Below are 27,664 nucleotides of genomic sequence, written 5' to 3' on the forward strand. Positions count from 1 at the left end.
AAATAAATTAAAACTAAAACTAAAGATACTGAATCATACCACTCAGCATATGTCGTGGCTGAGAAAATGTGCAAATGCAGTGCTCCATGTTTTTGTTTAGCAATAGAGCTCCTTATGAAAGATTTCATCTAGGGAAGTACTGCTACCTTGCATATAACAGGCAAGCAGTAATGTCAGCATTACTGTGTTCCGGTTTTGGAGGGTAAGGATGCTGGTGAAATTACACGTACATGGGACTTGTCAAATTATGTCTCAAGGTGACGGACGCAGTGGCAGGGCCCCTCAGATAATTGCGATTTAAAGATCTGGTGGCACTGCACCTGTTATGGACAGGCGTGTAGCTTACCATCCGGCGCACATATAAAAAAAGTTGTAAAACAATTGTAGAAAGCGTCCTGGATTTTATAAAGAAATAAATAAAAAGTTACAAAACTAAATGTATGGTCCCCCACAGGGGCCCTACCCAATCTGAAAAACTATTAAGTTTACGCATTTGCTTTGCTTACCAACATTTAGTAAAGATATATTTAAATTACTTTACTAAAAACAACAGACTATGTTGAGTGTGAGCGTTATTGTGAGTGTGAGATTATAGAGCATTGTTAAAAAAAAATACACTACTATACATTCTCGTTCATTGTTTGTAATAACTATCTTTGTAGTTGTTTTTTCAAAAAAACCAACGCTTCGAGGTCTTTGCAGGCGCCCATGTGGAAAAATTTGTTTCATTTCCAAGATAATATTAGACCATCACTAATCACTATAATGTATTTGCATTTGTGTAATTATATTTTTCTTAGTCGACAATTTCATAAATAATTAATAGAAGTGATAATTCTAAGTAGGGTAGGAAAAGAATATTGAAATAATTGAGTTTTTTTATGGTTCATGTTTTTATTTGATACGAAAATTGTCTTACTTTACTATAATAAAAATGACTTATACCTATATATTCAATATTTAGAGTATCTACGCGGTATACATTTTTAGTATATCAACCTGCTTAATTTTACTGAACAATAATTCTTGATAACTTACTACACAAAAATCGACGTGGGCAAGTGATGATCGATTATACCTTTATACTACAGTAGCACAAGTAATTATTTCAGTTAAGGTACATAATTTTTCATCATATTAGTAAGTATACAAGTATATCACTAAATCTACTTATTCAAAAATGTGGAAAGGCACTATGCTTGAATAACAGGAAACTTCATGTTATAACTATATATGTTAAATCGTCTTAATTTGACCAATCCAACAACGTAATCATTTAATGTGTTATATTATAATTACATTCGTAATTAGACAAGTAGTCGTATATTAAATATATCAAAGTGATATTAAAATGAGTGTGAAATTGATACACTAAAGTGCAATTTGATTTAAGATAATGAGAATAATCCAGTACAATAATGCGTGGTTTCTATTAGTAGGAATTACACGTCCTGAGCACTTAATTCAAATCGGTTTACAGTCTTATATATTGTCCCTTATATAGAACTAAACAAGTCACAGCTCAACTTTTGCAGCGCGAGCCGCAAGAGGCACGTTCCGGAACAAGAGGCCCCGGGCGGCGCCATCACTTCCGTATTGGTCCTCCGTGAAGACAACGTTTCGAATTGGCTCTCAAATCTTCAGTTTCCTGCTGATATGATGAGAACTCGTCTCGCTAGCGCACTTTACACTACTTGTTTATCTTAACCAGTCTTGATGTTGTCCTTTAGGCTCAAAGGTGCTGCGTTCTTCGGATCTTAGTCGTTTTTTTATCGATGTAGACCCATAGTAGAGCAGCAAACCATATGTCTGGGCACTCTCTGTGTTGGAAGCCCGGAGAGTCCGCGCACGTAAGTATAAGTCACTGGAGGCCGGAGAATGCGTTTAGGTTGTTGTTGCTTCTTGGGTTGTCGCTGACGGTCAGAAGGAGAGCACGATTGGGAGCGCGATGACAAGCTCAAACTTTGGAAAACACGACGCAGAGATACTGTTGAGCGGTGTCGGCGATGGCGCTCAGAGCCATCGCTGCCGGATTCACTAGCGGAGCAGGACGAAGGGTCATCCGAACGGGCTTGGTCGCTATCGCAGCTGCTGGAGCTGCCCATGGAGTCAGCGTCGGTGCTACGCCGTGATAACCTTCTGCCTAGCGCTTTCAGTATCCTGGCACCGCGAGGCAGAGATATTGGCTCCGACATTTCTTCCATGGGTGGGCACACCACAATTTTCGGAGTCACGGATTCACGCCGTGTCTTCGATGCGCGTTGCTGGGACACTTCGTTTACCGGTAAATCGCTGACGAACTTCTCACTCGCCACATACTCAATTCCTAGCATATTTTTCATAAATCCAATGTTTTCTTTGCTTTCGAAAACAGGACTTATTGTAAAATTACTTTATCACGAATATTTTGATTGAAGATAAACTTTTTCGTTGGTCGCGTTGAATTGTTAACTCAGGAGAGTAAGGATCGCTTCACGAAGTAGTGTTGCGAACTGATGGCGGTGTGGCAAAGGAAGGCTTTATATCCCCTTTTCCCGGGCATGCGCAGGACCGACATTAGAGTAGGCATGCTTCGTGTCACGTTCATGCACAACAATCGCCGCACCATTGGGTCGCGTGTAGCGGTGTCAAAATGAGTCCGTGATTATTCTATGATTAAAAAAAATCGTTTACCTTGGAGTCTATGCTTCTTTTATATCTAGAAATTGGAATGGTTTGCATATTTATAATCTTTCGATAAAAAATCACAGACCCCACGGCATACGCGTATTGGTTGCCGTATACGTATACTATTTATATGATAAAATTAACAAAGAATTACATAATATATGAAAAACACTTAAGAATGCAACAACATAACATCTAAGTGGTTGAAATCCCTTAATTATGGATTAATTGAGACACTTCTGCGGTCTATAAAGAAGTATCATCAAAAAATAGACTCACATATACTTCATTACAAGTTAAAACTTGTGTGTGTGTGTGTGTGTGTAATTAATATTTAATGTTAATTAATTTATTGTTAATGTTAATCAAGTCATGACCGGCTCGTAAAATTACCTTCATGCATAATTAAATGTTTTTGTAATGGCGCCAAAAATGTACAATAATTTACTGAAAGATAGTGCCTTCGGTAAATTAATAATTAAAAAAACAATTAAACAACTTATTGTCTAAAAAAATGTACTGTACCGTGTCCGAATTCTTAAATGGAAAATCCACAACTTCATTGTTTTATAATGTTTGATATTTGAATATATTTTCTTACTTTATTCAAATACCATTATCGCACACTATTTTTTTCTTTTCCTATATTTTGATATACAATTTACACTCATTATCAGTAAATTTGACTCAAATTACTGTTATTTTAATAACACAATCATCAAGATTGACTTATTAAATCCTATGTATGTAAAATTATTAATAGAACAACGTGTTACACCTAGTGTATTCTGTTGAAGTACATGTGAGTAAATGTATAATATACCTCCAGGGAAGTACTGGCACCTTACCTATTACAGCCGCCAAGCAGTTATGAGAGCATTACAGCATTCCAGTTTCGAAGGGTAAGTAAAGGAGTTGGTGAAATTACAAGCACATAATTTAGGGTCCACTGAAAATCAGCGTCTCAGCCTTGTGCCGGCGGTGACATTAGCTGAGTGGAACCTATTACATACGCCACAGCCGCACATATAACACCTACTTAGTACAGCAATAGTGTTCACCAGCTTTGTGGTCGCATAATTATTTATTGCCAAGATTTTATTTTTAATTAATTTTATTTAGTTTTCTTTTTTGTTATTCATTTTCTGTTTGTTTCAATTTAGTTTGTTTTAGTTTTAATTTAGTTCTGTTTTATTTTAATTTTTTCTTTCACTTTTAATTGTTTACTGTTTATTATTGTGTTGTGGTGTTATGTAATAAATGTATTCTATTCTATTCTATTCTATAATTTCACCTTTTGTATCAAGGTGACAAGCACAGCGGCAGTGCCCCTCAGATCTTTGCAATTTAAAGCTCTAAGTAGCACTGCAACTATAATGGGTAGGCGTGTTGCTATCAGGCGCACGACTTATAAAAAAACCTTCAATATGTTTGTATATCTAATGCTGATGCAGACGCAGCGATAAGTACTATACTTATTTTGTTACATATCAACTTTTATACAACCTGTGTTATCTATCACAAATAAGTTAGTTATTATATTATTATGTCAATGACACTTAATGTTTCAGATCTGAATACGTAAAAAGTTTTAATAATAAAATCTTACAAAAGAAATATACACAATGTCACGATTATTGAGGTAAACGTGTAAATGAACCTGTTGTCGTGATCCCTACCACGACGGCACGTTGTTCATTAACTTTGGTGGAAGGCGAACCGCCGGAAGTCTCGAGATTTACTTGTTCATTTGTCATAGTTTCTTTCAAATGTTATAAACTGCACGTGTACACGTGATTATTATTACAAACGTTAGTTTATTGAGCCCATTTTATGTTATAATAGCGGTTCCATAATGACCGAATATAAAACGCCTGCCACTTTAATTAGAGCAAAATAGAGACTGTGAACAATTGCCAGTTATTTGCTAATAATGAGTAATTGTCGAAAACCAAAGTCAATGGACCTTATTTATGACTTACAGAACCCATTGGGGCTAATGAACTTTAGAAAAGGTCGTTATTGTAATAGTATTTATCTCATTGTGGAAAGTATTTCAGTTATTATACAGGAAACCTGTACAAAGCTGCAAATAGAAAGAAACTTAAAATTTTTTCGTTAAGTACAGTAAGTAAATACGTAATTTGATTTATCACACTGTAGATTGGTTTATAGTTCTATTTTAATTGGGTTTAAATAATCTCATTATAAAGGAGTTTGAATGATTTAATTTATAATAGTAATAAAATGTTTCATCCTTTGGGACAAGCTAAAAGCACCTCATTAGCCAGTATGCCAGTTTTTATATTTTCATTTTCTTGAATAATTTAATTTTCTAACATTTTTTCGCAGCGAATCGTTATCTTTACGATGGATGGCTATTTTGAACTCCACGATTAATTGATATAATGAAGCAATTCTTTTTTTGAAAATAGTGTTAAGCATTGATAAATAATTAATTCGAAAACACAATTTTTTGTTTTCTTGATTGATTACACAATTATGTAAAGCTGTCAGTACTCTGATGGGGAAAATACAAGACGATAAAGCTATAGGGTTTTACGAATAAAAGAAATTTATTTGAATACTTATTCTATTTAATTTTATTTCATAGATATACATCATCAGGTAGTTACGGAGTAATGTATTCTTTTTATTACATGCTGTAAGAAGTTTAACAAAATTTATTCTTATACGTATAACAATTTACAATTCACTTAACTGAGAACTTATGGACTAACTAAAACATAATAAGTATATTCTGTTCATATACTCAAGCGTGCGCATTAACGACGAATGTGGTTAAACACGATCGCACCAAGACGAATCCGCGTTAATAAGTTTGGTAACTCCCTTATAACAAAAACCCAAACGTTGCGCCAATGAACCAAAAAAGGCAGTGAAACGTTTTACACAGATCAGCAATAACTGCCTAGGCGTGGTAACTTTTCGAGTACAGATTTGTAGTACGAAATGCTTTATGTGGTTACTCTTTTGATTATTTTGGTGGAATAAATGCATTTTAAGTAACTTATTGAATTTATGTGTTTTTTAAATTTCTTTTAAGTGAATGAATTATCAAAGCATTTCCAGGAAATTAAAAAAAAATAATTTCTCTTATATACCTAATATAAGAGAAATTATTTTTTTTTATTTATTCGTCGTAGATTTTAGCACTTTCATACGTAATATTCCTTTTGTCATAGTTTGTCTAGGTGGACGCAACACAAGTTTATTTGAAACAAACAAAGAAAGAAAGAAATATTTATTCCATAACGGAACAACACAGCACACATACATTTGACAATTACGAAACATACTTAAAACATGTAAAAAAAATCGAAATAAAAAAGGAGAAAAAGACAGCAATTAGATAATACACACAAATAACACACTAACGGGAAGCAAATAACTAACTATAAATAATCAAACGACACGCCATAACGTGTGTATGCTGTGCTGTGTGTGTAATTGTCCACAATTTGATTTCTTACACGCTTCGTTTGGCTATTTTCGTGTTTGTATTTAAAAGTAATATTTGTATATAGCATGCTGTAAAAATATTAATTCGTAACATCCATAGGACAACGTATTTCAGGCGAATATACGCACAAGCAGCTTTAGTATGAGCCTCATAAAAAAGCTCAAAATTACTTAACGAGCTATAGAGCGGACAATGCTCGGCATATCTCTACGTGATCGAATCAGAAATGAGGAGATCCGTAGAAGAACGAAAGTCACCGACATAGCTCCAAAGATTAGCAAGTTCAAGTGGCAGTGGGCAGGGAACTAGTTCGTAGAACTGACGGCCGTAGGGGCGGAAAGGTTCTCGAATGGAGACCACGAACCGGCGTTCAGTGAGACGGCCCCTTACTAAACTTTTTTTATAACATCAAGTAATAGGACGAACAAGTCGTGCGCCTGATGTTAAGCTCACGCCTGTCCTTAACGGGTGCAGTGCCACCCAGAGCTTTAAACCACAAAGATCTGAAGGACACTGCCACTGCGCTCGACACCCTGAGACAGAAATTGAACAAATCCCATGTGCCATGCATGTAATTTCACCAGCACCCTTACCCTTCAAACCGGAACACAGTAATGCTAGCATTACTGCGTGGCAGTACTTCCCTGAACGAACTCTTTCACAAGGAGCTCTACTGCTAGGGGCTTATGTTCAGCAGTGGACGTGTTCCGGGTGATATGACGACGTACCAATTATTTTCCTGTACGTCTGACGCACCCTGGGGCTACAATCGGCTAGTACCCCACACCGATTGGCAAATCCTATCACCATGACGGCAAGCACTATAATATATCCAATCGATGCGATCAGAAGAAGACACAGGCTGTGGACCGTGACACCGCATTTGGATCGACATCAACTTAATGTGTAGGTATACTTTACAGTCTCCAAAAATTACATAAGTATGTCTGTAATTTTGGCATGCGGATACATTTTGTTACACAGGATGTCTTTTAAAGAAGACTGTAATAAGCTGCCCTGTGAGTATACAATTTATCCATCGTAACTTCACCTTTGCTCCAGGGCTAGGTAGTGATTATATAAAATCTATTTACTTCAAACACAAAATTAAAAAAATGATAATAAAATTCCTTCGTGCAGCTTTTATATAATTTAAAAAAGTAATAACATCATAATAGTAGCAGATAGTCGTTAGGATTCAACAATGTAGTTAATTAATATGCATGAAATAATTGATCCTAAATCTACATATTTATTACTAGATGCTTATTACTGCATACCTATCAGATGAAATAATAGGTGTCCAGTTTTATATATGACTAGCTGTACCTACTCGGTATGCGCGGCCGTGCCACTGAAAGAAACACTGTTTGTATTTTATCAAATATGGTTAAAAAACTTGCGGACGTGGGCACAATTTGATACCTCCAATGAACACTACTCACTACGCTAACTTAATTTTTGGACCTGGGTTACGTTACCATGAGCTCTTATAGAAATCCTGTTTAAGCTCGTAAGTTGGATAGCCTGTCAAATTCATACTATGACCTCACAAAAACAATTCACAGTCCATGCAGTTTACGTTCCCCATCCGAAATCCGTATCAAGACGTGTCATTTGCCATGCACATGGCGGTCTCATCTGTCAAAATAAGCAATTCAAAGAAAGTTAGTTTGAGTTAGTTTTAATTTTGTTACATTTTTAAGAAATTTTTCGTTTAAGTTTTATTATATATTCTTTTATTTTGTTCGTTTTTTTATTCTTTTGCACAAAATTCGTTCCTTTGGTTTTTTCGAATTTTGTTTTTTTTTTTTACTAAATTTAATAAATAAATATGGCTGTTTACAAAAATAACAGAAAACTGCCAAAAAATAAAGTAGGCGTAGTGTTCATTGGGGATATCGAATCAAGAGCTCACGAAAGTTTTATCGCAATCGAATGTATCAGGATCGCATAGGAGACAAACCTACAATTAAACATTCATTTTATATATTTGAGTATTTAGATTATTACTGGGTCTTTTGAATGTCAAGGCATACCAACTTTTTACATTGTACCTACCTAAAGCTTTTTTATCGATTTAATTATTCGAAAGCGTCTATGCGTGATGTGGTTTGGTCTTTAGCGTCTCCTTACAACACAGCAGTAAAACGTGTATGATTTTACTGCAAAATTTTGTCCATAATTTAGTAAAGTTTTATTTTTTATACATTATGGCTTGAACTTATTGGCAGTAGACCTCCTTGTGAAAGAGTTCGTTCAAAGAAATGCCACCTTACCTATTTTTGCCGCCAAGCAGCAATGTGAAATTACAGGCACACGAGACTTTCCAACTTATGTCTCAGGGAAACGGTAGTCTAGTGACAGTGGCAGTCCCCTATCGTTGCAATTTAGAGGTTTAAAGTGTGTTTTTTAAAGAGTGGCATTGCAATTGATTTATGGACACGCGTGTCGCTTACCACCAGGCGCATGCGCACGACTTGTTCGTCACAGCTGAAGTCCTCTCAATGAACTTCAAGTGACATATAAAAGTAACTTATTCAAGTACGTCATAGATTCTGGAAGTTCAATTCAAATGACGTGCGCTCTTGATTGAGTCATACCCCTGAAGCCCGCAGGTGCAAACTGTATTTGAATAAATCATCGTATTAACAACGGCGCGCCGGCCGTGGTGGTACATTATTATTCTAAACACGGTGGTCGTTAGGGGAACGCATTATTTTGGTAAACAAATGCCCATATCGTAACATGGCCTACAGACCTACTTTAGATGGTCGGTGCATAGTCCGATTGATTTAGTAATTACTTATATTGGTATCATTCTGGTCTGAGCTTAGTTAAATTACATAAATAGGAGATTTAAATTTCGTCTTAAAATGTCTAGTAGCAATTCTATGTATAAGGGTAGCTGACCCTTTCAGGTTTTTTCTCCAGTGTGCACTTTATTTCACCGTGACCATAGGACCTGTAAAGGGACCGAAACGTCGGTTTGTTTGAAAAAACAAATATAATGTGAAAAAAATGGATTTAAATCCGGAAAAATAGTTTCATTTCCTATGGTAACAATCACGAAAATCTAAGAACTCGATATGTACTCTTTATTTTATTTTGAAGCAGAGAACCGACTTAAAATCAATTGTTAAACTGCAGAAGATCTTAAATAACTGGATTTAGATATAAAAAAATATTTAATGAAATAGGTTACAATCAAATACCTTATAAATAAACACCGGATATAAATGTTTTGTACTAGGAGTTTATAGGTTTAGTTTTGTATTGAAAGTCGGATATTAAGGACCTAAGTTTTAGGGTCAGTGCAAATCTCAGCGCAATGCTCCGAGACCTTGGAGGATCGCGACGCATTTTTCTCGGCATCTCAGAGCATTGAAATTTATACCTTATGTCAATTAAAATAGCATACAATATACATTGATAAATGTAATGTCCTCTGCCTTTTACGGTTGCCGCGCCGGTTTGCGGTGGATTTGTTACATATTTGGTTATAAAATCCTAAATCATTATTATTTATTTATTTTGTTTGCTGTTGTAGTCAGATCTATTATGTGGCTATATTTACAGACCACATAAATTTCTTCCGTGGCTATTATCATTCATAATAAACATGATCAAAAAGTTTATAATTCTGTCAAAATTCTCATTATTGTGAAGGAAACCGCCATCCACCAGTGAAACCAATTCTTATAAAAATATTAGCAGATGAAGCTATTCACAACTTTGGCATCACTAATAGTTCAGTCAAAATCAGTTGAAATGCTCACACAAAATAGTTAATATTTTTTAAATTATTCATTATTTCATTTACTACATATCGCACGTTGACCAACAAAGTCACTAAACGAAAATCTCAACTTTCGGGAAATGGTCATTAAAGTTTCCGAAAGTATCTAACTTTAACTTTGAAATGTCCCATCTAATCGTGTTCACAGCTGCCCCCTTCGTTTTGTTCAAATCTGCTCCACCATTGGAGCAGATTTGAACAAAACAAAGAGTACTATTACTCTACAAAATAACAATGAATACAGGCCAATCCATAGGACAAGCAAAGTTTAACTCACCATCATCTATATTCCTCCAGTAATATCCTTACAACTATTTTTGAGAATGTTTACTTTTCGACGCTGAAAGTAAACACGACCTCTCATTTAGTTTTTGGCGCGCGCACACTGACTGTTGCCACTGTCAGGTGTGGGGCTCAGTGTTGCCATATTACAAACATAAATCCTACTATATTTTCTTTGAAACTGACTGCGCAAACGCATTTATTCTGAACTGCCTCTGTTCTAAGCTGCCACCTGCTCCCCTACTATTATTTAATCCGTCACACATCCTAGAGACATGCGATGTCTCTAACGCTCAGATGTGCTTACATCATCTTTATAGATACCGTATGCAAATACATACGGACCTGTGACGAATTAAAGGAGTAGGTAATTCGATGATGATAGTTGAAAATACACAAGATATATTTTCAACATTTGACGCATGAATTAGATCTCTAATCAAATACAGTGTTTGGGCGTTTGCCTTTTTAATGGCGACATCACAATAGCCTTCCGGAATAGGTATACCTACTTACAGTCATAACAATGTGCAAAAAATATGACGAAGCTTCGTGTGGACAAGACTACTAATAGTACCTATTTGAAGGTCAAGGATTCCGTTTAAGTAAGAAATTGAGAGTGTTGACTAGATCTATATTCAAAGGTGGAAATTTGAAATGTCGTAAGGGACATTTTATCGTAAGGGAAAATGACCTTACGACGAAATGTCTGTAAGGACATTTCAAATTTCCACCGTCGATATAACGCTAATATTTCGTCATTGTATCGAATTTAGAAGTGTCGTAAGCTACATTTTGAAGTAAAGAACATTATCCATTACGACAAAATATTCCTTACAACATTTCAAATTTCCACCATCGATATTTTACAATTCAAATTAGAAGCCACTAACTTAAGTTTGTTTCAAAAACTTGCATAATGCTTTTTTTATTGAGAGGGAGTCCATAGTGGTCACTGGTCAGACAAGTTTAAATATTTTCTATTTTGGGAGCTAAAAAAAATATTACAACTCAAGACTATCTTTAAATAATAATAGTCTTGTGTTCCAACATTTTTTTATTTAGATAATAATAATAACAACAATAACGCACATACACAACATAGCCCTGCACTAGGGATACACTGTGTCGCGGGTGCCATGGACACACACATAGACAACCACAAATTACACCTAAACTCACGAGAGAAATAAATGTTGGCCATACAAATATTTCTCCCGGCCCGGGAATCAAACCTGGGACCTCTGCGTGGCAGTCCGGCATGGTAGTCATTCGGCCACGGAGGCAGTTCATCACACAGCAGTAAGCACAGCAGTAAGTACTTCTGTGTTCTGTGTATATAGTAGCAGTAGAGCGCCTCGGGAAAGAGTTCGTCCAGGTAAGTACTGCCACCTTACCTATTTCTGCCCCCAAGCAGTAATGTCAGCATTACTGTGTTTCGGTTTTAAAGGGTAAGAGTTCTGGTGAAATGTGCCTGTACACATGGGACTTGTCAACTTATGTCTCAGGGTGACATGCGCAGTGGCAATCCCCCTTAGGTCTTTGCGATTTAAAGCTGTGTGGCACTGCAACTATTATGGACAGGCGTGTAGCTTACCATCAGGCGGCACACGACTTGTTCGTCCCGTCACGTGATAGTATAAAATATATATATATATATAGTAAAGATAAACAGGGAGTGAACATACACAGGGTTGTAGTTGGTAATGTTGCAGGGTTGTGGTTGGTAAGTCGCACGGCTGACTACGCATATGCAATATTAGGATGTTCCATTGGTATCAGAAACGCTGCCTGTAGACAGCGGCGTTTACTACAGTCTATCAATGCCTCTACCATGAGATTACAGTGACAGTACTCGCTAGTGACCGCGTAAAATTTTTGTATACAAATTGTTGTTTCTTCTTATGACCGCTAGGGGCGCTGTATAATTTGCCATAAAAAATTGTGAAGTTACTAATGCGGTCGCTAGCGACAACTGTCACAGTAGTAGATCTCGTGGTAGAGGCTCAGGTCGACAGTCGGATTGATAGACGATTACAAAAGTAATTATTATAGATCATACATCCAATGTGCATACAGCGTTATTTGTAAAATACTTAACAGCCTCGCGGGACTGTATTACTAACACCATAAACAATAACTTTTGTTCAATGACTTAATGATTCGTACAAGAGTAAAAATATTTAAATAGGTCATTTTAAACATTGATAACTCTGTGCGGTGGCAACAGAAAGCACGAAACATGAAACTTCTTACTATCAAATGCATATTTAAAAAGTGAAACAAAATCTTAAAAGTTATTCTTGGTAAATTTGTTTTGTAAAAAAATCATGGAACTAATGTTGTAGTTTCTGATGTTAGTAATTACTTCAGCGAGGATGTTAATATTTTACAATTAATCCTGCATTTTGAGGTTGATGCTAAATTAAATAATAATTTGTTGTTAGAGATAGCCTTCTTTCTCTACAATCTCGTAATTTCATTCCTTATTATATGCATTTATTATAATATTTATTATTATTATTATTATTACTATTATTATTATTGTTACTATTTATTATTTATTTAATTTTTCTACAAAACTATTTAAGTAGGTTTTATAACTGCGTATTATCCATATGTATACATTATTATTAGTATAGAATTTATTTATTAATATTTATTTGAAACACTTCCATTAGACGAAATTCCTTGTTTGCACCCCCTTCAAACTACTAAATTTCAACCCTAGGGTAGCCTGGAAGAAGTTGCGAGTTATCAATAAAGCTGCCTGTAGTATATTTATTTTATTAATTGATACTAACACTCTACGGTTCTGTGTTGTCATTTTAATTTTTTAATGTGCAATAAAGAATATTTCATTCAAAGTGTTTTTACTGGTGATTTTAGTGCTATATTTCAATTATTGTTCTGATAGATATTTTTCATGTTTGTCATATTTTGTTTTTTTTTGTATATTTTTTGTTTTGTTTGTGTTTTTATTTCATAATTTATTTATGTTTAGACGTAAAACGTAATAATGTTTTGTTTTATTCTGTTTTCTCTTGTAGTGTCATTTGTGGTTAAGAAATAAATATATTTTTTCTTTCTTTCTTTCAAAGAATAGAAAGCGGAAAAAATCAACTTATCTCGTCACTATATTACAAAATTTGCTTCACGTCGTAGAAAGGACTTGTTGCGGTTGCTTCCAAACTTTTTCATCATGTAACTTTTTTATAAAAAAAACACCGACCTCAAAAGTTCGTGGAATTACATTCATTTGCCAAGTTTTATTGAAATCGGTTAACGGAAAGTGCGCGAAACCGTATTCATCCCCTAGTTTTCCACCCTTAGAGGTGGAATATTTTCTTCAAATTTAAATGACACCAATACTGAGGTCTTTTCAACAAAAAAAGTCATCAAAGTCGGTTCACAAAGGGGCGGAGTTATCGCATACTAACATACAAAAAAAAATACAGTAAAAAAATCCTCTTCCATTTTTTGAAGCAGTTAAAAATAGATATTCGTATACCGCTGAGAAAATTTATTCATAATGATTAATCACTAATAACAGGTTTCTTACCAAGGTAAGGTAAGAAACCGTAGTAAGTAACCTGTAATTAATTAGTGATAATCATTCCGTAAAAATCTTTATTCATAATGTTTGTTATCATAAACATAAATACAACAAACTTTCCGTTTTATCACATAAATAATAGATTTCGTTATTGGAGTGCTACAGTAACGTGTGGTCACCTCAGTTCGTTGTCTAAACCGTTGAAACGGTTAGTCAAAAAAAAATAGGGAGCGATTTACAGCACAATAGATACTGTAAAGATCAAGGCTAAAGTTTGGTATATAAGCTTAAGTGAATAAGCAAATAGTATGATTCGGTAGTACACTGCATCTCTACAAACATGTTCGGCAAAATTGTAAGTAATTTGGACACATCACAATACTCTACTTTTTACATTTGCTTAATATCAATACTGTACGGGACGGCCGCTTGTGATAAATTAAAATAGTTTTAAGTACTTATCATGTAGGTGTAACTTACTAGCTTCATAATTAAAGATATTTTTGGTTCGGACTTTTAATTCGCAACTAGTACCTAATTAAGTACAATAGATAGTAAATAGAAATAAAAGGCAAGCTCATTTTAGGAAAAGATTTCCAAAATAGAATAGATATAAAAGGATTAAATAAAACCGCGGCTCTCGTCACGGTATTGCTGAGGTCTAGCTGAGCTTTTATTTCTGTTCTTCTTTTGTTTGTTTTCTCTCTCTTTCTCTTTTGGCTGTTTTGATGATTGTGTTTTTTTTTTATAATTTAATAATCACTAAACAAGATATTTCGATCCGGCTGGACTCGAACCACCGTCAGCATTTAGAGTTCAGCCGTGCCGAGGCTTTCCGAACTGAGCCTCTCAACGATTTTATTTTTGGGTTTAACGACTTTTTTGATGTAGTGATATCTGTGAGAAATCTATGAAAGCTTTTCTTCTCTCAGACCTACCTTTACACCTACCAGCGGCTGACTAAAAATGTCGCTTTAATAATTGTAATATGATGTTTAATAAGTATCACAATGTTTTGCAACTTGATATTCATTTGTTTTTGCGAAATTACTCCACTAAGTAGTTTCTTATAATTATTAATTCAAAGATCGAACATTAAGAAAAATTACTTCGATCCGGCTGCATTCGAACCAGCGTCTTCAGCATATCGTGCCGATGTGTTTTTTTTTATAAATCCCTTCTTGCCTTTGTTAAGCACTTTATGTTCTTTTCTAGAGGTGCCAATTCGTTAATGGCATTTGAATACACATCATTATGTATAACTATAATAATAATTACATCGTGAATTTTACAAAAACGGAATAAATAATTAAAATAAAAAACAATAGTAAAGAAAAATAGATTGCGCTGTTTAACTGTTGTTAAAAAAAATCTGTATTGTTGTAGTTGGTCCTCTTTGCTGTCCTGGCTGTGGCGTTCGCCGCACCCAATCCTGCGCCAGAACCAAAGCCCCAGTACTTGGCCTACACCTCTGGTCTGGGCTATAGCGTGCCTGCCGCTGTCTCTGGCTACGTTTCTCCCTACGCAGCGGCCCCTGTTGCCTACTCTGCCTACCCTGGAGCTTACTACGTCCGCTGAAAACCAACAATACCATTTTAACTCCTTCTTCAACTGACGACTGGCTTTGAACCTTTGATTAAGAGTGGCAATTATAATACAGATGTAAAAACTTTTGCAGAAATAAAATAAAACAATAATTATTTTGTTTTATTATCTTAATTCCACCTAATCTCGCAAAAGTCTTAAAAAGTAAGTGAATAAAACACCTTAGGTGTATTTATATTCTTCGGGGGAATATGAACTGAAATTATAATGAAGTGGACTTTCTCGTGGTAGTTTGAATATGTATATTAGCGAGTGAGTAGTCTCCAGTGAGAAGTCGATTTAACCTAATGAGGGTGACATTTCTCGTGATATTCACTGTTTATATCAATAGTACTAAACTGCACACGATCTATGTCGTGCAGGTCTGTGTTTCGAAAGGAAACTTTGGTCTATTGCATGTAAGGCTAGCGTTCTCTCAACTGGGTTATCAGTAGCAGCATCGTACAAAAGAAGAATCAACCGTTCTACGATTGTTATTAAGCTGTGTGATTCACCTTGAGACTTGACAGGAAAAATTAAACAACAGAAGAGTGTAATAAGTATTTCGTAACTGCAGTTGTCCAGAATGTAAAAATATGCACAAGAATATGTAGACCGCTCAAACTCTTTACTTATTTTTGGAAGATTTACAGCAAATTTTTAACAGTAACTATAATGATAAGTAACAAGTGAGAGTTCTAATTACAAATCTCCACAATTAGCACAAAAAATAGGTTATTAAGGTCATTAGCAGAAACTAAAACATTATTATTGGAATGTAAACAATATAATATTATTTAAAACATTGAGAAATCCAGGTACACGTGCCAATATAGGCTAAAGAAGAAGAAAATATTTAACCAACTTAAACACGGGAAACAAAACAATTGAGAGATAGGTAATTAAGTAAAGTATTGCATAGTACGCTACGCTGGTACTGAACAGATCTATGTCAATAGACGATTGGTCAATAGACACGATCCTTAATAGCTCTGATAAAAAAATAATTTTGCCTATAATTGGTCTTCGCCCTGGGCACACACAGCACTGGTTGACGCCTGAGACTTAGCTTGATTAGTCCTAAAGGATAATTCTAGGGTCGGCAAACTAAAGCACATAAGACATAAGTCAAAAAAGTGTTTCATTTGTTAATATATAATTATATTTTTTTTCGTGTTCTTTTTAGTGTGGGAAGTTAAAAACCTCTAAAATAAAGTTTGAAATGTATGAAGTAACAAATTAATTTAACTTATGTGCTTTAACCAGTAGATGTATTAATTTAAATGAATGATGTTAGATTTTGACTTATGTGCTTTAGTCTGCCGACTGCGGAGAATTTAGACATCACTTTCAATGAGCCAATTTTACTGTTCACTATGTTAAATAGGAACTAACATTTTGAGAAAGAATTTCCATTCTTTCTCAAAATGTTAGTGAATGACTCATTTGTCGACTTTAAAATGTAATTCGGTATGATTTTCCTTTTGACAATAAATGTTTATTGTTTGCTGATATACAAGTACTCAAATTCTAAAGCAAATGTAAGCTTTGGCAGAATTATTTGAAATTAACAATGTCTTATCTTATTTACAGAGTGTAATGCGCAACCGGATTGAAACTGACGTCCAGAAACCAGAAATGCAAGTGATACAAAAAAAATCATGAACTAAAAAAATTAGCGTACGCTAATTTTATAATATATATTTAAGATACAAAGTGACGGGACGAACAAGTCGTGGGCTTGGGTTGTAAGTGACACGCTCATTCGTGATAGTTGCAGTGCCACTCAGAGCTTCAAATCGCAAAGATCTGAGGGGCACTGCCACAGCAACCGTCATCCTGAGATTTAAGTTAACAACTCCCACGTCCCTATAATTTCAAGAGCACGCCTAGCCTTTACAAAAAATTAGTAAGTAATTGATACTTACATAAAGTGTTAGGTTAAAAAAAGAATTATGAAAATTGGAATAAAACGTTTTCGTATTTTCGAAAACACACGTTCGATAAACTAAGTTTTCATTAAAACACTGCCGCTAAAGGGCCACGGACTAAATACGTGAGTTACCCGTTAATTTACTTAATATGTCTGAGTCTCACGGTAGTTTTAGTTACGCATGAAATTTAAAACTAGCAAATGTGATTCTACAGATGACCAAGCCCAAATTTTAAATTTCGATTCGTCGGGAATCGAAATTCAGCCTGGTATAAATTTACTTGATAGTCAATTGTTTTTTTTAGCAGGAGAATTACCAGTTACATTTTTGTAGCAGCAGAGGTCCTTGTGAAAGAGTTCGTCCAGGGATGTAACCTTAAACGTAAACCTTAGCTATTTTTGTCGCCAAGCAGTAATGGTCAGCATTACTGTTTTCCGGTTTTGAAGGATAAGAATGCTGGTGAAATTACAGGTACATAGGACTAGTCAACTTATGTCTCAAGGTACGGGCGCAGTGACGATGCCGCTTAGATCCTTGCGATTTAAAAAAAATAGGCTTATTTGACACGCATAAATTTAAAACAAACAAAAAAAAATTATAAAAATATATTCAATAAAAAAAAAAAAAAAGAACGACGTCCAAAGGGTCCATGACTCAGCCTCTGCTAATTATTAATTAGGCCTCGCTGTTATTCTGTCATAATATAGAACATCACAATTCAAATAATATAAAAAAAATGCAAATTAAAATAACTGTAGACATTTAGGCGCTAAGTAAATAAAATTAGATACAAGCAACAATTAGACAAAGAAAAAATATATCAATTGAAGAAATAAATAAGTAATTTAAATAGCATAATACCAAGTACACACAAAACACAAGCTACTTCATAAAGCCTGCGTCCCAAGATTGCTTTTTAAACAGCCACAGAAAACATTTACGTTTTAAGTTGGTAGTGTCTCAAACACTACCAACTATATAAATATTTTGGTACTTGCTTGTCAAATAAAGTATGTAGAAAATACATTGACTTACAATTATATGGACGTCGGGTCCGCGCTAAAAAGTGTCCGCACTTGTAAGGCGCTAAAATCGTATACAGAGCGCGACACTCCGCTTTAGTCTTCATTTGTTCTACGGACAGCGCGATACTGCGATGACATAACAATTTAAATTTCGAATAGGTTGACTTGGGACATTTTTTTCGTGGTTTTTGTATTAGACCCGTCGTCCATTTATTTGTAAGTCAATGAGAAAATAGTAATATTTGAGACATTGAGAATTGCGCATATTTAGTATCTTATTTTTAATTAAATATGGTTTGTGTCCCTTCTAGGCGCAGAGTAACAATATCTTATGCATGCATTCTGAACTCTCTGTATGGCTTTATTTGTTTTTTCAAGTAAGCATGGTCCGTATACAATAGCTCAGGTGGGATAAAACTATAGCATTACACACCAGAGATGTCGTAACAATGTTGATGTATGGCCGAAGTCTATATAAGGATTTAAGACCCCAAAACATTTACTCAACATCTTAAGTTACCATCCATCACTACGCCCAGATTCCTAACACGTATACCTAACTCGTATTTCCAGTGCTTGAAATCATACTCAAGTCGGCTCAAATCCTGACTTGAGCATTGAGTAGAGTTCTGGAATACGACCCTTAAAGTTCTGAGCGACACTGCAATAGCATTTATTATGGACAGGCGTGTCGCTTACAACCAGGCGCACGACTTGTTTGTCCTGTCACTTGGTATCGTAATTATAGTTATTAAAACAAATACGTAATATCTAAAAATTTTTCATTAAGCATACATCTTCTTTTTCCAGGTTTAATTAATTTATAATAGAGAAACTATACGCAAAATACCTATAAAATAGCTATACCCAAAGCTCGCTTAGAGCCCTGCGTGCGCGATATAATAAAACGTCATTATATCGCGCACGCAGGACGCTACTGAGGCGGCAGCAACGGCCAACTGAAGACTATCGCGCATAGGAGTGAGCGCCCCGTGATGCAGCATTTAATAACAACCACATAATCCGGAGTAGAATTTAAGTACTAGCCTAATTATAAGCTATTTTTGTTACCAGCACTTCATGGATCCCTGTTAATAAAGACTTATTATTATTATTAAAATTTTAATAACTTCTTAGTAAACAAATTTTAATAAAACGAAATAATTAAGTGCGTTTACGCGACTGATTGTACAGTGATGAGGGAAATTAATATATTATTATTTACACAGCATTCGTTTTTTAACATCTTTATTATTATAGGAGATCAAACTTCAATTCTAAACACAGGCTTGCATCATATAGAATGGAATGAAAGAATATACATAGGGCGCACTATAAGTTTCCGGAACTGGCCACTTATATAAACAATATTTAAAAAGTAATTACGACATTTGAAAACGGAACTCTTTGGCTGTAGAGTACAGTTTGTTTAATCTGACAGTCGCTTGTTTTTACATTGTGGCGACATTTTAAAAATTGGCTGTCTACTGTCACCATGGATTTAACCGTGAAAATTTTCGTTATATGATTTTCTACGACTTTAAGTATAACTTAACAAAACAAACTTTTGGCGATGAAGCACTATGCAAGATGACTATTTTTTATAACTGGTTTGCAGAATGAAACGCGGTCGTGTGAATCTCAGTGACGAATTTCGTGATGGTCGCCCGTCCACTGCTGTGAACATAAAAACATCGATGCTGTGCGATCATACGGCGATCAAAACAGACAGGCTTGTGACATACCATGAAATTCGGGCATCTTTAGGCATAGGCATGATCAAATACAATCAATACTACACAAACATTTGGGTGTGAAAAAGCTGTGCTCTCGGTGGATCCCACACAATTTGACTGGCTCAAAAAAATGGATCGTGTCACTTGGTGCAATGCCATGCTTACCAGATTCAACGAAGGAGCGCCAAATTAGGTGTGGGACATAGTAACAGGTTACGAAACATGGATTTATAGTTACGATCCCAAAACAAAGCAGCAATCGAGAGTATGGGTCTTTCGACATGAGCCGAAACCAACCAAAGTAGCGCGTGTAAAGTGCCTCTTAGAGGATGATTGCTTCTTTTTTTAATAAAACTGGATACATGGCTACTGTTGCTTTGGAGAATCGTTGTACCATAAATAGTGATTGATACACGACCATTTGTTTGCCGGAAGTTATTGACAAACTCCGTAAAAATAACCGTAAACGCCGTATCATCTTGCACCATGATAATGCCAGTTCTCACACGGCCAAACAAACAAATGACTTTTTGAAGGTGAACAACGTTGGCCTTATGAGCCATCCCGCGTACAATCCCGACCTGGCACCTTGTGACTTTTATTTATTTCCAAAAATTAAGAACGTGGTCAACGATTTTCATCACCTGAAGAGGCTGTCGAAGAGTATGAAAAATATGTTTTAGAGATTGTCACGGAGGAGTGGCATAAATGTTTTCATTCGTATGAAAGAGTGCGTTAACGCTAACAGAGAATATTTTGAGAAACAATATATTCATTTCTGACCATTTATAGTATTTTTTTCTTATTCATTCCGGAAACTTATAGTCGCCCCACGTATGACGTGGAATATTGAATTGTCCCTGGTATACGGGACTTTCTTTTTTTTTTAATTAGGCCAGTGAGGATGAATTAAACCAATTTATTGTAATGGATCGGTTACCAGCAATAAATTATATGCATATGTCATACACACTCGGCTAGTTGATCTAATATTCCCTCGAATAGAATAAACAAAATACACTTGTGGTAAATTTATTTACTTTTTATTTACTATATATAACTAAGTACAAACGTAGAAAGGGAACGGTCTGTCAATAGTCAATACGTACCATACTCCCCAAATATATAATTCTTACTGTACACCCAATCATTAACACACGCACCTTATAAACACTCAATCATTCATTCTCACAGTTTACATATCGTGAGATTATTTAGTGTTAAGTTTAAGATGGTCTAAAGACTTAGTTTAGTCCACTAATTGCTTTTATTATAATTTAGGAATGTTTACGTGCTTTAATTAATTTTTCTCCTGTTTCACAACTATAGTGCCACCACATTGCTCATTTGCAGAGTGAGAGCCTGGTGACCCGTAATACAGGTTTTTCTATACCTATCTCAGGCATCAGTCTCTCTCAAAACAGTTTGATCAGTCTATGTTTTGTTTTAACCTTAAGGCCCCTCTTAACTCTGAAGCCTGTTTTGTGAAGTGAAATTATAGCACCATTTCATTTTATCATTTCATTTACTTTTAGAAGAGATTTACGTTCGTTTAATACAATAAAACTAAAAGTATTAAGCGAAGGAAACATCACGCGGAACGTTCCCAACCCACTCGGGACTCGTATCACTTACTCGCTAATAATAACATATACAAAGTACCGCGGGAAATTCCATTTTATTGTAATTTCACCTCGTATTTCCCTGAATAATATACATAATATATATATATATATATATATGCACTTACTCTTTTTAAAACTTTTACGAGATTAGGGAGAATTAACATAATAAAACAAAATAATTTGGTAGTGTTTTATTTTATTTTTGCTAAAGTTTTTACATCTGTATTGTCATTGCCACTCTTAAAATCAAAGATCCAAATCCTAAATGGAAGTCGGAGTCAAAATTTATGTATTGTTGATTTTCAGCCAACGTAATAAGCAGGGTAGGCAGAGTACGCGGAGTAGGCAAGGGGGGCAGCTGCGTAGGGAGCAACGTAGCCAGGGACGGCGGCGGGTACTGCGTAGTCCAAGCCGGAGTAAGTCAAGAGTTGGGGCTTAGGTTCCGGCTTAGGATTGGGCGCCGCAAAAGCCACAGCCAGGACGGCAAAGAGAGCGAACTGTGGACAAATTCAGATGTTAGTCTATAATATTGTGAAGATTGTCTATGAGAGACCATCAGAAAGAAATAATAAAAGTTAACAAGAAGGTATTGTCAAAAATGCAAATTTTAAAAAGAAATGAGTGTATGAAACTAATTTCGTTTTTGTTGTCATGAAATTAAAAACAGGACATAAATAAAGGTTATACATACACATTTGTTATTATTTCGCAAGAAGAAAAATTAATAGTCATTCGATTGCTGCGCTCATACTCTGATTCAAATTGTATACCGTAGCATTTAAGTTTATTTGAAAAGAGCAACTTAGAGTTTCTTGCTCGTTCTTCTCAGGGAAGTCAGCATAGTGAATGAGCCGCAGCTTAAAAAATTACGTTTTTAAGTGTAAATTTATTGCACCTCGGGTATTTTAACTTTTATTTATTTATTCAAGCGTTTATTGTACAGGAAACACAAACCACATTTAATAAAAGGAAAACAAACAAAAAGTTCTGCCGATTTGTGAAAGAAATTTCTTCGTGCAGGCCTAAATACAGGACACAATAGCTAGAATACCGGGTTTACGCCGTTGCTCATGGTAAGTTATGTATTGTCCCAGATTACTATTTAAACAAATTTTATTAAATATTTTGAGGATAGTGAAAGTGTTACAATGTCGATTACTTACGATTTTTGCGAACATGTTTGTAGCGATGCAGTGTACTACCGAATCATACTACTTACTAGTTCAGTTAAGCTTATATATCAAAATTTGGCCTTGATCTTTACAGTATATGATCTAATTTGCTTGTTAGATGACGAGCATCGCAAGGGCGTACTTAGAGGTCGTTGCTCCGCGTATTGTTCAAAGCCTAATACATCCTGACTTACCTTGTAAGGATATGTTCAAAGCCTCAAAGATGTTTCTCATGCTAACAACATAAATCTAAGAAAACCTTAAGTATTATATGTTTTTATACAACTAAATGGCAGTTATATTGCCATTATGTGCCAAGAATGTATTACTGTAATAAAACTAAATGGCGCATAACTTTATTCGTCTCAAGTGTTATGTTAACTTAAATGTAAACAAAGTAGACCTAATTGTACATGTATTTCTCGTCTCAAAAACGTTTATGTATTCATAATTCACATGTATTCCCGTCGAGACTCTTTTGTGTCTTCGTTATTGGCTACTTCAAGGACACGGGTTCACTATAAAAATGGAGCTGCGGTAAAAAATCGGAACAGTTCTGAATTGAGTATACTAAGGGACACAAAGAGATATATCTATTTTCAGTGAATAACACAAAATGTTTGTCAAACTGGTAAGTTCTCATATAGAGGTACACAGCTCCAAGTATCCCTTTAGGTAACATATCAATTAAATAACATTTTATTGTGAAATGTAAACTTAGATAATAATCTCGGTACAGAGTACTAAAAAACCGACCTCAAAAGTCAATCCAATAATATTTTCTACAAATTTAAATGAGTACTAAAAAACCGACCTCTAAAGCCAACCCAATAATATTTTCTACAAATTTAAATGAGTACTAAAAAACCGACCTCTAAAGCCAACCCAATAATATTATCTACAAATTTAAATGAGACCACAACTTAGGTCACCTCTTTCCAATAAAAAAAGAATCATCAAAATCGATTCACAATTTGCCGGCGTTATCGCGTAACATACATACAAAAAACATGTAGCCGAATTGAGAACGTCCTCCTTTTTTTGAAGTTCGGTTAAAAGACAGTAAAATTATTTTATTAGACATGCTGTATATTGTCATCTACGACTGTTTGATTTCAAATATTGAATAAATATATTTGCAATAAAAAAATATCACCCCAATTTCCACAATAACATCTGTGTTTTCCCGTATCTAAATCACTTCTTGAAAATATATAGTTTTATTTACAGTATCTGTCTTATGGCTGTTTAAATATTGGAATACAATTGTTGACATAATTCGGGAAGTACGTGTGTGAAATCGCCTATTACGTAAAATATTAACATGACAAAGGATCATTGTTACATTTCTGTTGGGGCATATGACTATTGAAATAACAGACACGTCATTCGGAAACCGGAATAAATTTTTTAAGTTTTGTATTTTAGAACACTTTTGTATTTCCAATGTCATTGCGATACGTATTTTTTTTTTATAATAACAAGTGACGGGACGAACTAGTCATGTGCCTCATGGTAAGCTACACGCCTGTCCATAACAGTTGCAGTGCCACTCAGTGCTTTAAATCGGAAAGATCTGAGGGGCACTGCCACTGCGCCCTGATACATAAATTGACAAGTCCCACGAAAATCGAAACGCAATAATGAACTTTACTGCTTGGCGGCAGAAATAGGTAGGTAGGTAGGCAATCTCATTGCGAAACGTATGTAGTACGATCACAATTTAATAAATGTTATTTTCATATCTGTTATTTTCTACTATTACATTCTGTAGAATAAGTTCTCTTATTAACCCATGGACAGTATTTGAATAGTACTTCACACAAAAAAGGTCTCTACTTTTCTTTGTGTCATAGTCATTGACTTACAATTATATGGACGTCGGGTCCGCGCTAAAAAGTGTCCGAACTCATAGGGCGTTAAAACCGTATACAGAGCGTCATTCATGCTTTAGTCTTCGTTTGTTCGACTGACAGCGAAGCAAGCAAAATTAAACAGTACTGCGATGACATTACAATTTAAAATTCAACGTTTTAGCTTTTTCCTATTCCTTTACATGTCACTACGTTTAAATAGGTTGACTTGGGACTTTTTTTCGTGGTTTTTGTATTAGACCCGTCGTCCATTTATTTGTAAGTCAATGGTCATAGTGCTTAAATTGATTGAATATAAAATGTTCAGTGATTTACATCTTTTAGGTCTTTCGATTTAAAGCACTGAGTGGCACTGCAATTGTTATGGACACGCGTGTAGCTCACCATCAGGCGCACGACTTGTTCGTCCCATCACTTGATATTATAAAAAAAATCATTTAATTTTGTCAATACGTTGTTGATACGTGCACTATTGTAAGCACTTGGAAATCGAGCTGTAAAGCTAGTAATGTTTTTTGAGATACATATACCAAAACAGGGTATGGATATTAAGATCTGAGGGGCACTGCCACTGCGCCCGTCATCCTGAGACGGAAGTAAACAAGTCCCACGTGCCTGTAATTTCACCAGAACTCTTAACCTTTAAAACCGAAACACAGTAATGCTGACATTAGTGCTTGGCGGCAGAAATAGGTAAGGTGGCAGTACTTACCTGGACGAACTCTTTCCCGCTGCGGAGCTCTATTGCTACTATATACACAGTACACAGAAGTACTTATTGCTGTACTTATGTGCCTGTAATTTCATACTATACTTGTACAATTATATTCTGATATCTAATATTGTACTCTTTATTTTATTTTATTTTATTATTTTGTTTCATATTGTATCTTATATATTATATTCTGATATTTAACTGCCTCTGTGGCTGAACGGTTAATTTATAAATATTAAATTATAAAAAAATTTACAGTGTAAATGCTAGGTGGCTCGAATTACGTGTCCGGGAGTATTTTTGATTTTATTTTGGTTAAGCTTGTGAGATGCGACCTCTTTCGTCGTTGTTCACCCTTTTCTCTGGTTCCTGGCCACACCTTTTAAATTTTGAATCATTCTCTAATTATTTTGCATCGTCATTCTTACTTTGCTTCGTTCCGTCATCACTCCTATCAAAATTCTCGTAGAGGAAAGACCGTAGCATCCTATCATGTAAACCTAACTGCTTATCAGCAGCAATAATACGAATACAAGCCCTTTGTGGTAAGTTCACTAATCATATAACAATAAAGCTCACAGTAAGTTCTCATATGTAGGACGTGTTTTTATATTATTGTACCTGTTTTTATACCTACCTGGTTTTGTTACAGCCTTTACTTTACTTGTCCTTCCTTTCCTCCTTCGTTCACCTTTTCCCTGTTATACTTCTACAATAAATTCAAGTCCATCGAGCGTACTTTCTATCCCTAATTACTCAACCCCTCGGTCACAAGCTATTTCAGATAATGATTCAAATTTGCACCTATTACTTGTATCTGATTCTGATTTATATTGTTTTACCTCTGTCAGTCATATATCAATGTACTTAAATATTCCATCTTTGCAACTATGATCCAGTAAATAATCTCAGAATAAACATTTTAAACGTTATTGCTACGATGATACAAAAAAGATCCACGTATTGGCGGATCCAAACTACTTAGTAATGACGTATACGTATGAAAATCATTAATAACATTAAAATTATGTTTTCTCACAGCTAATTTTCTTCACAATCTTCGCTCTGGCAGTGGCTCTACCCCAGTACTATGGCTATGGGGGTGGTTACGGTGGCTACACGTCGTCCGGCTACCCTGGCTACTACGGCGGTTATTCTGGCTACAGTCCTCTCAGTTATGGCTACGGAACTTACGGCGCTTCCCCTTATTATGGATATGGATATTACTAAATTTTAACGATCTCTCAATACACCAAATAATTGTTCTATAAGTCATGTTCTTCAAACATTTTAGTTTTATTGCTTTACGATATAAGTTTATGAGTGATTTTTCTTTTGTTTTTTTTTTGTTGTTTTGTTGCTGTTATGATATGCGACTGTTTCTAGAAGGCTAATATTCTACGTCTCTTTATGAGAAGACAAGACAACTCTTGGTGTATATGTATATTATCCCCTGTTGAGAAATGGTTCATTTGTGACCCGTAATATAAGTAATTATTAATTAAATACGTTTTACATTAAAATTTTCCATTTAAAAATAGCCAGCATCTAATATCATACTTAAAAACTCGTTTAAGAAAATATTATATACCACTTGACATTCTAATTTTATACCAGCCTTAGTAACTATCTAAGGGAAATAAATAAGAAAGTATTTTGAACATTCTACGTGGAAAATCTGAATTTCTCAAACGAATTTTCTGTTATAAATTTACCAATTAATAAAAACATTTTATTTCACCAAAATGTTGTGCTGTTTATTTTCTTACAAGTCTACGTTTACGTACATATATATCGCAGTTGAAACAATATCGTCACATAACAAAATTCTCATTTTTTTCAAATATACACTCGATTTCAAAAACTTGATGCCATTTCTCAAAACTTGATGTTTTCGTTTAGTAGGTAATATGATTACAATATATTCTTAGTCATGAAATAATGCTTGTTCCGTAGTGTTAGTATCAGTTTTGTATCGTACATCATCGTTGTTCTTTGATCATATAATAATGATTGTAAATCCCCATTGAATAGCTTTTTTATCTATAATAAAATTTACATAATAATTGAGTACACTTGTTGTAAGCACACAAAGCTAACATAAATATTAAATTAACTCGCTGAAAAACTACGACATATTCTAAAACATATTGTTAAGCGGTCAATTAGAACCATGATGGGTTTCTCGCCAATCGTTACCGTTGTTTTCGT

General features: G+C 34.9%; 1 protein-coding gene and 2 long non-coding RNA genes across 3 annotated transcripts; 2 read left to right on the plus strand and 1 right to left on the minus strand.

The window, feature by feature from the left end:
* Positions 1-714: 714 nt before the first annotated feature.
* Positions 715-2,369, minus strand: LOC113227976. The gene has a single exon (XM_026461088.1). It carries the CDS (start codon positions 2,340-2,342, stop codon positions 1,770-1,772), a length of 573 nt encoding a protein of 190 aa, XP_026316873.1. The 5' UTR covers positions 2,343-2,369; the 3' UTR covers positions 715-1,769.
* An 11,724-nt stretch (positions 2,370-14,093) lies between these two features.
* Positions 14,094-15,391, plus strand: LOC113228025. Its single transcript, XR_003310256.1, has 2 exons — positions 14,094-14,143; positions 15,175-15,391. It is a non-coding gene; the product is annotated as an uncharacterized LOC113228025 (long non-coding RNA).
* An 8,046-nt stretch (positions 15,392-23,437) lies between these two features.
* Positions 23,438-26,672, plus strand: LOC113227966. The gene is made up of 2 exons (XR_003310249.1): positions 23,438-23,495; positions 26,495-26,672. It is a non-coding gene; the product is annotated as an uncharacterized LOC113227966 (long non-coding RNA).
* Positions 26,673-27,664: the final 992 nt, after the last annotated feature.

This window comes from Hyposmocoma kahamanoa, unplaced genomic scaffold (assembly GCF_003589595.1).
Source record: "Hyposmocoma kahamanoa isolate Upper Pololo Valley unplaced genomic scaffold, ASM358959v1 220, whole genome shotgun sequence".
Taxonomy (NCBI): domain Eukaryota; kingdom Metazoa; phylum Arthropoda; class Insecta; order Lepidoptera; family Cosmopterigidae; genus Hyposmocoma; species Hyposmocoma kahamanoa.